The sequence below is a fragment of the Pseudophryne corroboree genome, chromosome 5 (assembly GCF_028390025.1).
Source record: "Pseudophryne corroboree isolate aPseCor3 chromosome 5, aPseCor3.hap2, whole genome shotgun sequence".
NCBI classification, from domain to species: domain Eukaryota; kingdom Metazoa; phylum Chordata; class Amphibia; order Anura; family Myobatrachidae; genus Pseudophryne; species Pseudophryne corroboree.
Genome location: NC_086448.1, coordinates 601,815,425 through 601,830,172, shown reverse-complemented (window position 1 = coordinate 601,830,172; position 14,748 = coordinate 601,815,425). Strand labels below are relative to the sequence as shown.

At 46.3% G+C, this 14,748-nt stretch overlaps 1 protein-coding gene across 3 annotated transcripts in view; it reads left to right on the top strand.

Moving 5' to 3' along the window:
* CEP192 (centrosomal protein 192) overlaps positions 1 to 14,748 on the top strand; it is a 639,877-nt gene that overhangs the window by 60,254 nt on the left and 564,875 nt on the right. For all 3 annotated transcript variants that reach the window (XM_063923418.1, XM_063923417.1, XM_063923415.1), the window contains exon 2: positions 6,611 to 6,791. In XM_063923418.1, coding sequence (XP_063779488.1) covers positions 6,625 to 6,791 — 167 coding nt within the window. In that variant the 5' untranslated portion in view covers positions 6,611 to 6,624. The remainder of the gene's footprint in view (positions 1 to 6,610; positions 6,792 to 14,748) is intronic.

The following is a 14,748-nucleotide window of genomic DNA, read 5'->3' as shown; positions in this document are numbered from 1 at the left end:
TTCCTCAAATCACATTTTAAACCGCTCAAATCTGTGGATTTGAAATATCTCACATGAAAAGTGACCATGCGGTTGGCCCTGGCCTTGGCCAGGCGAGTGTCAGAATTGGTGGCTTTGTCTCACAAAAGCCCATATCTGATTGTCCATTCGGACAGGGCAGAGCTGCGGACTCGTCCCCAGTTTCTCCCTAAGGTGGTGTCAGCGTTTCACCTGAACCAGTTTATTGTGGTACCTGCGCTATTAGGGACTTGGAGGACTCCAAGTTGCTAGATGTTGTCAGGGCCCTGAAAATATAGGTTTCCAGGACGGCTGGAGTCAGGAAAACTGACTTGCTGTTATCCTGTATGCACCCAACAAACTGGGTGCTCTTGCTTCTAAGCAGACGATTGCTAGTTGGATGTGTAGTACAATTCAGCTTGCACATTCTGTGGCAGGCCTGCCACAGCCAAAATATGTAAATGCCCATTTCACAAGGAAGGTGGGCTCATCTTGGGCGGCTGCCCGAGGGGTCTCGGCTTTACAACTTTGCCGTGCTGCTACTTGGTCAGGAGCAAACACGTTTGCAAAATTCTACAAATTTGATACCCTGGCTGAGGAGGACCTGGAGTTCTCTCATTCGGTGCTGCAGAGTCATCCGCACTCTCCCGCCCGTTTGGGAGCTTTGGTATAATCCCCATGGTCCTGACGGAGTCCCAGCATCCACTAGGACGTCAGAGAAAATAAGAATTTACTTACCGATAATTCTATTTCTCGTAGTCCGTAGTGGATGCTGGGCGCCCATCCCAAGTGCGGATTGTCTGCAATACTTGTACATAGTTATTGTTACAAAAATCGGGTTATTATTGTTGTGAGCCATCTTTTCAGAGGCTCCGCTGTTATCATGCTGTTAACTGAGTTCAGATCACAGGTTGTACAGTGTGATTGGTGTGGCTGGTATGAGTCTTACCCGGGATTCAAAATCCTTCCTTATTGTGTACGCTCGTCCGGGCACAGTATCCTAACTGAGGCTTGGAGGAGGGTCATAGGGGGAGGAGCCAGTGCACACCACCTGATCCTAAAGCTTTTACTTTTGTGCCCTGTCTCCTGCGGAGCCGCTATTCCCCATGGTCCTGACGGAGTCCCAGCATCCACTACGGACTACGAGAAATAGAATTATCGGTAAGTAAATTCTTATTTTTTTGTGCCCCCTGTGGCACTTTTTGGATCTCAACGTGGTGTTGGATTTCCTAAAGTCGCATGGGTAGAGCCACTTAAAACCATGGAGCTAAAGTATCTCCCGTGGAAAGTGGTCATGCTGTTGGCCTTGGCCTTGGCCATGCGTGTGTCAGAATTGGCGGCTTTGTCATGTAAAAGGCCTTATCTGATTGTCTATATGGATACGGCAGAGTTGAGGACTCATCCTCCGTTTCTCCCGAAGGTGGTCTCAGGTTTTCACTTGAACCAACCTATTGTGGTGCCTGCGGCTACTGGGGACTTGGAGGATTCCAAGTTGCTGGACGTAGTCAGGGCCCTGAAAATTTTATATTTCCAGGACGGCTGGAGTCAGGAAAACTGACTCGCTGTTTATCCTGATGGCACCCAACAAGCTGGGTGCTCCTGCTTCTAAGCAGTCTATTGCGCGCTGGATTTGTAGCACTATTCAGCTGGCGCATTCTGCGGTAGGATTACCGCAGCCTAAATCAATAAAAGCCCATTCCACAAGGACGGTTGGCTCATCTTGGGCGGCTGCCCGAGGGGTCTCGGCTTTACATCTTTGCCGAGCAGCTACTTGGTCAGGGGCAAACACGTTTGCAAAATTCTATGAATTTGATACCCTGGCTGAGGAGGACCTGGAGTTCTCTCATTCGGTGCTGCAGAGTCATCCGCACTCTCCCGCCCGTTTGGGAGCTTTGGTATAATCCCCATGGTCCTTACGGAGTTCCCAGCATCCACTAGGACGTCAGAGAAAATAAGAATTTACTTACCGATAATTCTATTTCTCGTAGTCCGTAGTGGATGCTGGGCGCCCATCCCAAGTGCGGATTGTCTGCAATACTTGTACATAGTTATTGTTAACTAATCTGGTTCTTGTTGTGAGCCATCTATTCAGAGGCTCCTCTGTTATCATGCTGTTAACTGGGTTTCATATCACAAGTTGTACGGTGTGATTGGTGTGGCTGGTATGAGTCTTACCCGGGATTCAAAATCCTTCCTTATTGTGTACGCTCGTCCGGGCACAGTATCCTAACTGAGGCTTGGAGCAGGGTCATGGGGGGAGGAGCCAGTGCACACCAGGTAGTCCTAAAGCTTTCTTTTTTGTGCCCAGTCTCCTGCGGAGCCGCTATTCCCCATGGTCCTTACGGAGTTCCCAGCATCCACTACGGACTACGAGAAATAGAATTATCGGTAAGTAAATTCTTATTATAGTTAGAATTCTCCTGCTTTCTATACGGGAGCAGATAGCTTCATCAGTAAGGTGTCTGCTTCCAGTGTAATAGGTCGTGGGTTCTAATTCTGGATATGACACTTTTAAAATGTGATTTTATATAAAGAGGCTGAGACTTGTAAAGTGCATGGACTAGTGGGGGTGGGGAGCTATTAGTGGCAGCTGTCATTAACTTAATTGAATGGTGTCCCTGAACATGGAACCTGAGGAGAGGTGCCCCCCTAAAGAGTAGGAGCACGGTGGCAGGCGACTTTGTTGCCTCCCACAGTTATGCCTCTGGTTCTGTGCCTGAACATTTCACAAGAACTTTAGTCTGAGATTATAGTTCACCACCAGACAGATTGTGTACTCTACCTATGTACTGCCCATCTGGTAACTTATTGCACACCCCTTGTACAGTACACATTTTTTTTTTACCCATTTCAGCAGTATTGTAAAGTAATCATTGCTTGCATCATTTTCCTTGTGTTCCAGGTGACACATTGCTTGGCTATAAATAGATACTGAAGTGTAGCACATGTGAGTAATTTGTAACTGAATGGAACAGTTGCGTGACAACTGTAACTCAGGGCATACACCGTCGGATAAAATGCCTGTTAGATTAACATTTTATCTGGCAACCTCACACCCATCCGTGATCATGGGCATACACTGAGATATCTCACCGAATAGCCATGTAATTTCTGAGTTCCTCCCTGGGGAGGAGACCTTTCCCCGTTTGTCCACTGTGAAGGAACAGGGGAAATGCCCTTTGGTCAGCTGCAGCAGGGTATACACTGCCCCTATGCGGCCGACTTGCAACTTAAAAATATGACATTGGATGGGCATGCCTGGCAAATTAGTTTTGTATATTGGGTGCATCAGCCAAATAATTGTATAATGTTTGCCTAGCATATGACTAGTAGGGTGCGATCAGTGCGATAACATGGGTCATAGAATATCGCCCCGTGATCTCCCGTCACTTTAGATGGGAGATTGGGCGCAATAAAACATTTGAATCTCGCCCAGAGTATCCTATCAAAAGGCACTGAGGCAGGACTGACATTTTGGACACTATCTGAGAGATGGAGGCTAATGGGGTGCTTGGGTTTTTCATGTAATACACATGTTTAGCAATGACCTGATGCACCATGATCTCTACCTCTTTTTACATTGGTTTTGCCCTCTTTGGAGTGCAAGATAACGCTGCTAAGATTAAAAAGTAAAAAACGAACCAAAAAAACAAAACCATTTTACAGCATTAATCTAGAGTCTAGACCAGTGATTTTCAACCTTTTTTTACTCGCGGCACACCGAACAATATTTGAAAATTGCCAAGGCACACCATCAGTTCACCCACAGGAAAAAATAAAAAATAAAAACACACATTGGCACTCACAGTGAAAAAAAAAAACCACACACACATTGGCCTACACAGAAAATACAATCACATTGCTCCCCACATAAATCATGTTGCTCCCTACATACATCCTATTGCTTCCCACATTAATTATTCACATTGTTCCCCCCCATAAATACTATTGCTCCCCACAGGAGAAATAAAATAACAAATATTAGCCCCTACCGATCAGCTGTCCTCCTCCCTGTCCCTCAGTGGCGGGGGTTATTCATAGTGGAGTGCTGCAAATACTGAGCAGCGAGCGGTCGGGCAGGTGTGGATGTGGGCTGGCAAGGAAAGCTGTGGATGCAGGCGGGAACTGGAAGTTGTGTATGCAGGCGGGTGGGCTGGCTGAGTGATGAGACGCGGTGGCCGTGACCTATGATATCACACCGCCGCGTCACCAAGGCATAGGTCATGGCCGGAGCATGACTGATCCGCTAAGAAGAGCCTGGGCCAACAGTTCATTCTGAAGGTGCAGGAAGCTGCTCTGGCTCCGCGGCACACCTTGCAACTGGTCGCGGCACACTAGTGTGCCACGGCACACTGGTTGAAAAAGACTGGTCTAGACCTTCTAAAATGATATTGATGTTTTTAAATGTAATGGTGATTTGTATGCAATGTTTCATACTGGAATTGTATTGGAATGTTATGCCATTGTTTTGAAATACTGTAAACTGATTATAAAGCATACTGTCTTTGTCACAACTGATTGGCAGGTGACATCTGTATGTTGTGGCTTTGATTTTAAAGCCTTTTTGGTTGTGTGAGTATGCAGAGTAGTTACTGTGTGTCAGGGCTGGTACGTATTACATGTAATTACAAAACTACTCTAGAATGTCTGCTAGCAAAGTTTTTCCCATTGATAAAAAACATAAGCCTATATCTTTGGTGTCTGGATGATAGGTCGGCAGGTTCAAATGGTCATCATGACAATGGTTAACACATAAGGTTGACATGATTTTTTTTTTTAATGGTTTTTCTTTTTTAGCACTTATTTTGTACTTCACCATCCATGTGTACTACAATTGGAAATAGTAACCTTGCCTGAAGCATGGCTAGCAAAGCAAGGAGACACTGTGCGCTAATTGTGGAGTTGAGGTGCTGGAAGGGAAATTTTGACACCAATAAACAATCAAAAAGTCATGTCGACCATTTCCATGTTGAACTTTTGATCATGTCAGCCTTCTGACTGTCGACCCTTTGATCCATAACCTATGTCTCGAAAGATGAATATTTCTGTTTATAATACAGTGCACCAATGTAAAAAAAAATAATAAAAAAACTTGACCCTGAAAATGTACTTGTCTGCTTTTGGTTTCCGAATTCAGAGTTGTAGTCTTTTGTAGATCAAGGCTGTTCTACTTTGCCATTCATTATATTTACACTTACTAGGAAGGTGGCAAGATATTCTAAGTAGGGACATGTGTGATGGCTTAAGGATTTGAGAATATATGATGGTACTGTATACTAGGGAAGGGACAATCTGCTTTAAAGTAATAGTTATCAAGTGCATTCTATAAAAGTATACGTAGCAGCTGATTGGTTGCCATGGGCAACTTCTCCACTGGCTCACTTCTCCATTCTTTTCACTGCTTCATGAATAGACCTCATTGAAAGGAAACCTCGGTAGTACTAATGTTTTTAACATAGGTCAAAAGGTTTTTTTCCAGTCCTAAACAGGAATGGTTGTTTCTACTTATTTGAGGTAAACTAGCTTCTTAACACTCAAAACAAGGGTTTTGAACACCAAACCTCCTATATACGATATTCTCCCACTTATCAGACACCTAAAGCATGGAGCCATTTGCTCCTGTATAAGAAACCTGGAGATCCTAACCATATGAAGCTAACTGTAATTGTCGGCATAAAACCATTACAGCTAAGCAGATCTATGCAGTGACACACAAATCCCCTGCAATACACGCTGCATAAGTCTGTTTAGCTATTCCCTGAGCCCTGTCAGCACCTGTAATCAATGGCCCCTTCGCAGAGCTGGGTGGGGGGTTCATACTGCAGTCAGTGCTTAGAGCTTGTGACCAAAAGACCCCACCCATAATAGCACCACTCCTCCTTGAGGGTAAAGGGTAAAGAGAACATTGAGAGATTGGGGTTGAGAGACAGAGTTGAAGTGGCAACATATGATTGCCACAATACCTAGTGACACGGTGAATTAAAATTCAAATATAGTAGTATTATACATAAACATGGTGAATATTACTTTGCCATCACTTGCAGGAGATAACTCATCAGTGTTTATTAATATTGTTGTGTTGCTATATTGAGTTCTGTAAAAAGGGCAAGGCCATTATGTTCTCGCCCCCCCCGGTGTGCATAAACCTAAGCCTCCCTTCCCTGCAGCCTAACCATAACTCTCCCCCTTAGTGCCTAAACCTAACCTCCCCCCTCCCTGCAGCCTAACCCTAACCCCACCACTAACCATAACCCGCCCTCTTAGAGCCTAAACCTAACCTCACCCCTCCCTGCAGCCTAACCCTAACCCCACCACTAACCATAACCCACCCACTTTACTTGTTGTCTGGATTACAGCTGTTGGGATTACGGCGTCTATATTATGACAGTTGTCGGGATTCCAGCATCTGTATTCCAACTGCCTGGATCCCGACAGCCGATCGTAGCCGCATCCCGCTATATTATGCCTTTAAGATACACACTGTACAAATAAAATTGTCTGCAAATTATTTCCTTTGGGTATTCCTCCCTCATTTGAACATTCATTTTAATTAATGGTATTGTTCCTTGAAGTAGAATTGTTTGTTTTTAATATGAAGCCTTTTCCTTTTTAGGAAGAAATCATACGATGACTGAACGTTACAGCAACATAGAAGATGAAACTTTTCCAAGTTTTTTAGCAGAGTCAATGAACAGTAACCTCAGTGAAGCTCTAGAAAACTGCACTATCTCTTCAACTTTAGGCTTACCAGTTGCTGCATCTACTGTTACCAAAGCCTGCAGTGCTTACAGCCGGTAAGCACAGATATTTTTCCTGTTATTACTGTAAAGTATGTGGGAATTGAAATGTTCCATAACAGGTTGCTCTTTAGTTTTACCTCAAGCTGTAAAGAGCGACTAACTGCCCATCCCCCCCGGATTATATTTATAGATAGGGCGGGGGGGGGGGGGGGGGGGGGGGGGAGGTTGGTCGCTATGTAGATCTCTCTGCTGCCTTTGACACTGTTGACCGCTCTCTACTCATGCAAACCCTACAATCCCTAGGCCTTAAAGACACGGCCCTTTCTTGGTTCTTATCCTACTTATCTAATCGCTTCTTCAGTGTTCGCTTCTCTGAATCGATCTCCTCTTCGCTACCTCTTTCAGTTGGAGTACCGCAAGGCTCAGTCTTGGGTCCTCTGCTTTTCTCTATCTATACCTCATCTCTTAGTAAACTAATCAGCTCTTTTGGATTTCAGTATCATCTGTACGCTGATGATACTCAAATCTTCCTAACCTCCCCTGATTTGTCCCTATCTGTACTGGGCCATGTCACTGAATGCATAGCTGCCATTTCATCTTGGATGACATCTCGCCACCTCAAACTTAATATTTCAAAGACCGAGTTAATTATATTTCCACCGGCCAATAGTAGGTACCAACCTGATATTTCTATCACTGTTAAACTCAACAATCTACCCTACCCCACAAGCTCACTGCCTAGGTGCCATCCTTGACTCTGATCTGTCCTTTGTTCCACACATCCAATCTGTCTCAAAATTATGTTACATGCATCTAAAAAACATATCCAAAATACGACCATACCTTACACAAGACACTGCTAAAACTCTAATCCATGTTCTCATTACCTCCCGCATTGATTATTGCAATAGTCTCCTAACTGGTCTTCCCAAAATGAGACTCTCACCACTACAATCCATTCTAAATGCAGCTGTGAGGCTAATCTTCCTCGCTAGACGTTCATCGTCTGCAAATCCGCTCTGACAGTCCCTCCACTGGTTACCTTATTCAATATAAGATATTTTTACTCACACAAGGCCATTAACCAAACGACACCAACGTACATCACTTCGCTTATCTCAAAATATCTCCCAACCCGACTTCTTCGCTCTTCACAAGATCTGCGTCTCTCATCCACACTCATTACTCGCTCCCACTCACGATTGCAGGACTTTCATCGGGCTGCACCCACTCTGTGGAATGCCCTACCACGTACAATAAGACTCTCCTCTAGTCTCCAAACCTTCGAGCATTCCCTGAAAACTCACCTCTTCAGGCAAGCTTATCAAATTCCAGAACCGCCCACATAACTTTCATAAACCTTCCTATCAAATTGCATCCACTCTGCACAGTCCACACATCCTCACATGGGTCATTCCATATCAAATCAACTCAAAAAACATAAAAATATTACTGACCCTCTCAGATTTTTATGAAATTTGGTGTACCAATAGGATGGGGGAAAAAACTAATCTACACCAAATTTCAACATCAATGGTTGAATATTTTTGGAGGTGGAGCCATTTAAAAATGACCAAAATATGCAATTTTACTGCTGCGGGGGTCTTTTCGTTTGCCTGTAACTTGAGTTCTATTTAAGACAGAGAGATGAAATTAGTGTTATTTTGAAGCTTATGACTAGATCTTTTCACTTAAATGTTAATTTCTCTAACGTCCTAGTGGATGCTGGGAACTCCGTAAGGACCATGGGGAACAGACGGGCTCCGCAGAAGACTGGGCACTCCAAAAGAAAGATTAGGTACTATCTGGTGTGCACTGGCTCCTCCCTCTATGCCCCTCCTCCAGACCTCAGTTAGATTTCTGTGCCCGGCCGAGCTGGATGCACACTAGGGGCTCTCCTGAGCTCCTAGAAAGAAAGTATATGTTAGGTTTTTTATTTTACAGTGAGACCTGCTGGCAACAGGCTCACTGCAACGAGGGACTAAGGGGAGAAGAAGCGAACCTACCTGCTTGCAGCTAGCTTGGGCTTCTTAGGCTACTGGACACCATTAACTCCAGAGGGATCGACCGCAGGACCCGTCCTTGGTGTTCGTTCCCGGAGCCGCGCCGCCGTCCCCCTTACAGAGCCAGAAGCATGAAGATGGTCCGGAAAATCGGCGGCAGAAGACTTCAGTCTTCACCAAGGTAGCGCACAGCACTGCAGCTGTGCGCCATTGCTCCTCATACACACTTCACACTCCGGTCACTGAGGGTGCAGGGCGCTGGGGGGGGGCGCCCTGAGCAGCAATAAAAACACCTTGGCTGGCAAAATAATCACAATATATAGCCCCAGAGGCTATATATGTGATAATTACCCCTGCCAGAATCCATAAAAAAGCGTGAGAAAAGTCCGCGAAAAAGGGGCGGAGCTATCTCCCTCGGCACACTGGCGCCATTTTCTCTTCACAGTGTAGCTGGAAGACAGCTCCCCAGGCTCTCCCCTGTAGTTTTCAGGCTCAAAGGGTTAAAAAGAGAGGGGGGGCACTAAATTTAGGCGCAATATTGTTTATACAAGCAGCTATTGGGAAAAATTCACTCAGTGATAGTGTTTATCCCTACATTATATAGCGCTCTGGTGTGTGCTGGCATACTCTCTCTCTGTCTCCCCAAAGGGCTGTGTGGGGTCCTGTCCTCAGTCAGAGCATTCCCTGTGTGTGTGCTGTGTGTCGGTACGGCTGTGTCGACATGTTTGATGAGGAGGCTTATGTGGAGGCGGAGCAGATGCCGATAAATGGGATGTCGCCCCCTGTGGGGCCGACACCAGAGTGGATGGATAGGTGGAAGGTATTAACCGACAGTGTCAACTCCTTACATAAAAGGCTGGATGACGTAACAGCTGTGGGACAGCTGGCTTCTCAGCCCGCGCCTACCCAGGCGTCTCAAAGGCCATCAGGGGCTCAAAAAAAATAACGCCCGTTACCTCAGATGGCAGACACAGATGTCGACACGGAGTCTGACTCCAGTGTCGACGAGGTTGAGACATATACACAATCCACTAGGACCATCCGTTGCATGATCTCGGCAATAAAAATTGTGTTACACATTTCTGACATTAACCCAAGTACCACATAAAAGGGGTTTTATGTTTGGGGAGAAAAAGCAGCCGGTGTTTTGTTCCCCCATCAGATGAGTGAATGAAGTGTGTGAAGAAGCGTGGGTTCCCCCGATAAGAAACTGGTAATTTAAAAAAAATTACTGCTGGCGTACCCTGTCCCGCCAGAGGATAGGTCACGTTGGGAGATGTCCCCTAGGGTGGATAAGGCGCTCACACGTTTGTCATAAAAGGTGGCACTGCCGTCTTAGGATACGGCCACTTTGAAGGAGCCTGCTGATAAAAAACAGGAGGCTATCCTGAAGTCTGTATATACACACTCAGGTATTATACTGAGACCTGCAATTGCCTCAGCATGAATAGTGCTGCTGCAGCAGGGTCTGATACCCTGTCAGATAATATTAATACCCTATACAGGGAGAATATGGTGCTAACATAGAGCATATTAAAGACGTAGTCTTATATATGAGGGATGCACAGAGGGATATTTGCCGGCTGGCGTCCAGAATTAATGCAAGGTCCATTCTGCCAGGAGGGTATTAGAGACCCGGCAGTGGACAGGTGATGTTGACTTTAAAAGGCACATGGAGATTATGCCTTATAAGGGTGAGGAATTGTTTGGGGATGGTCTCTGGGACCTTGTATCCACAGCAACAGCTGGGAAGAAAAATTTCTACCTCAGGTTTCCTCACACCCTAGTAAAGCACTGTATTATTGGGTACAGTCCTTTCGGATTCAGAAAAGCAAGGGGGCCAAAGGCGCTTCCTTTCTGCACAAGGGAAGAAGGAAAAAGCTGCACAGACAGCCAGTTCCCAGGATCAAAAATCTTCCCCCGCTTCCTCTGAGTCCACAGCATGACGCTGGGGCTCCACAGACAGGTGCGGTGGGGCGCGTCTCGGGAACTTCAGGGACCAGTGGGCTTGCCCACAGGTGAATCACTGGGTTCTGCAAGTAGTATCACAGGGATACAAGCTGGAGTTCGAGGCGACTCCCCCTCGCCGTTACCTCACATCAGCCTTGCCTGCTGCCCTCGGATATAGGGAGTTAGTACTGGCGGCAATTCACAAGCTGTACTTCCAGCAGGTGAAATCAAGGTACCCCTCCTTCAACAAGGCCGGGGTTACTATTCCAAAAATGTTGTGGTACCGAAACCAGACGGTTCGGTGAGACCCATTCTAAAATTGAAATCCTTGAACACTTATATACGAAGGTTCAAGTTCAAAATGGAATCTCTCAGGGCGATTATTGCAAGCCTGGAGAATTTCAGGGTATCACTGGACATCAAGGATGCTTACCTGCATGTCCCTATTTACCCTCCTCACCAGGAGTACCTCAAAATTGTGGTACAGAATTGTCATTACCAATTCCAGACGTTGCCGTTGGTCTGTCCCCGGCACCGAGGGTATTTACCAAGGTAATGGCCGAAAGAATTATCCAGTACTTGGACAATCTCCTTATAAAGGCGAGGTCCAGGGAGCAGTTGTTTGTCAGAGTAGCACTATCTCGGGAAGTGCTACAACAGCACGGCTGGATTCTGAATATTCAAAAGTCGCAGCTGGTTCCTACGACGCATCTACTGTTCCTGGGGATGGTTCTGGACACAGAACAGAAAAAAGTGTTTCTCCCGCAGGAGAAAGCCAAGGAGCTGTCATCTCTAGTCAGAGGCCTCCTGAAACCAAAACAGGTGTCGGTGCATCACTGCACGCGAGTCCTGGAAAAAATGGTAGCTTCCTACGAAGCAGTTCCATTCGGCAGGTTCCATGCAAGAACTTTTCAGTGGGACCTCTTGGACGGGATCGCATCTTCAGATGCATCGGCTGATAACCCTGTCTCCAAGGACCAGGTTGTCTCTGCTGTGTGTGGCTGCAGAGTGCTCATCTTCTAGAGGGCCGCAGATTCGGCATACAGGACTGGGTCCTGGTGATCACGGATGCCAGCCTTCGAGGCTGGGGGGCAGTCACACAGGGAAAAAATTTCCAAGGACTTGGGTCAAGTCAGGAGTCGTCCCTACACATAAATATTCTGGAACTAAGGGCCATTTACAATGCCCTAAGTCAGGCAAGACCTCTGCTTCAAAACCAGCCGGTACTGATCCAATCAGACAACATCACGGCAGTCGCCCATGTAAACCAACAGGGCGGCACAAGAAGCAGGATGGCATGGCAGAAGCCACAAGGATTCTCCGATGGGCGGAAAATCACGTCTTAGCACTGTCAGCAGTGTTCATTCCGGGAGTGGACAACTGGGAAGCAGACTTCCTCATACACGACCTACACCCGGGAGAGTGGGGACTTCATCCAGAAGTCTTCAAACTGTTTGTAAACCGTTGGGAAAGGCCACAGGTGGACATGATGGCGTCCCGCCTCAACAAAAAGCTAAAGAGATATTGCTCCAGGTCAAGGGACCCGCAGGCGATAGCTGTGGACGCTCTAGTGACACCGTGGGTGTACCAGTCGGTTTATGTGTTCCCTCCTCTGCCTCTCATACCAAAGGTACTGAGAATAATAAGAAGGCAAGGAATAAGAACGATATTCGTGGTTCCGGATTGGCCAAGAAGAGCTTGGTACCCAGAACTTCAAGAAATGATATCAGAGGACCCATGGCCTCTACCGCTCAGACAGGAGGGGCCCTGTCTGTTCCAAGACTTCCCGCGGCTGCGTTTGACGGCATGGCGGTTGAATTCCGGATCCTAAAGGAAAAGGGCATTCCGGAGAAAGTCATTGCTACGCTGATAAAAGCCAGGAAAGAAGTAACCGCAAACCATTATCACCGTAATTGGCGAAATTATGTTGCGTGGTGTGAGGCCAGGAAGGCCCCTACAGAGGAATTTCAGCTGGGTCGTTTTCTGCACTTCCTACAGTCGGGAGTGACTATGGGCCTAAAAATTGGGTTCCATTAAGGTCCAGATTTCGGCTCTGTCGATTTTCTTCCAGAAAGAACTGGCTTCACTGCCTGAAGTTCAGACATTTGTAAAGGGAGTGCTACATTTTCAGCCCCTTTTGTGCCTCCTTTGGCACCTTGGGATCTCAACGTGGTGTTGTTTCCTGAAATCACATTGGTTTGAGCCACTTAAAACTGTGGATCTGAAATATCTCACGTGGAAAAAAGTGGTCATGTTTTTGGCCTTGGCTTCGGCCAGGCGTGTGTCAGAATTGGCGGCTTTGTCATGTAAAAGCCTGACAGCCTAATATTTATCCTATATTAAACACTATAAAAGGTTAAGAGACACAGTACGCAATTGGCGTATGGGGTACCGTAAGGGTACGCACTTAGCGTAGCATACGCTCGGCCGTGATCGAGACGCACATGCGGCACGCTCGCTCACAGCTTAATGCGTGGTGTCGAGCACGCTATAGGCGAGCGACAACCGTAATGCTACGCTATCAGCGTAGCGGACGCTCGAGACCACGAGGAGATCACGAGCGGCGCTGACGCTCACAAGATGATAATCAGTAAACCTTGAATGTAACACACAGAAAGGATACCCTTATACTGTAAATCTTGTACTGAAACACTGTAGCGATATAACGCTGTTTAACCTAGTTAACACTAAAGCTGATTGAGCGATCGTGATCGCTCCTATTACCCACTGCAATGTAATGAACACACGATACCGTGCTAAGGATCCAACACCTTTACTAACGAGCTTTTAGTTATATCGAAAAGAGAAACAGTTAACAAGTCATACACTACAGGCTAACATATAATTCTAACAGGATATCTAGACCGAAATATACGCAAATAGTAAACGATCGCAAATACAAATACATAGACTAAGAATGAATGGCTAACATTACACGGGTAACAAAGTGGCAACCGAGAAACATACCATACGGGGAACACTCGCCGGCGCAACCGGAATCCAGTCCTCCAATTATCAGCGATAACTGTTGAAGAGAGTACTGGCCGGTCTGGGGACAGTGACCCTTATATACACAACATACAGTGTACTTCAAAGGGCCCTACAACCTTATTGTTCATTGGACACAGGAATGTCTCTCTGCACTATATCAAAAGGTCATAGGTTAGTTTGAACAGGTGGGCTGTGACTATTTCAAACAGCTCAGGTGGGTGGGAATCTCCGGATTCCCGCCGCATGGATAATGAACTGCAAATATAGAATATGTCCAGAAACTACTAATGGTCATAACTACACGCAGGAGCGATTAATCTTTACCTAACCAACACCGGATTATTGCTATTAAAATACTCTTCGTTAGGTACCAGACACCACTGTTCAACCTTAAACAGACCCTTTGTACCACGCAAAGAGGGATTCCCAAGTCCGTGAACAAGTAACATTAAACAAACTTACAGTTATTACTAAAGGGAACATTACCTATAAAACATGCTATTTGGTTCTATCATTAAACGATTGAGTCGCCCGCTAGACGCACACAAAGTCTACCGTAAATGCACATACCACGCGCTCGAGCGCATGGCCGAGGCGCCATGGGCGGCTGCGAGTATCCGCACGCACGGGAGAGAATGTGCACGTGCAGCAGGCACGCGCATGAGGTGAATATATGGCAACGTGCAGCGTGATATTTTTCTGACTTTGACAAGCCCTTATCTGATTTTCCATATGGATAGGGCAGAATTGAGGACTCGTCCCCAGTTTCTACCTAAGGTGGTATCAGCTTTTCACTTGAACCAACCTATTGTAGTGCCTGCGGCTACTAGGGGCTTGGATGATTCCAAGTTACTGGACGTAGTCAGGGCCTTGAAAATTTATGTTTCCAGGACGGCTGGAGTCGGGAAAACTGACTCGCTTTTATCCTGTAGGCACCCAACAAACTAGGTGCTCCTGCTTCTGAGCAGACTATTGCTTGCTGGATTTGCAGCACAATTCAGCTGGCGCATTCTGCGGCTGGATTGCCGCATCCTAAATCAGTAAAAGCCCATTCCACGAGGAAAGTG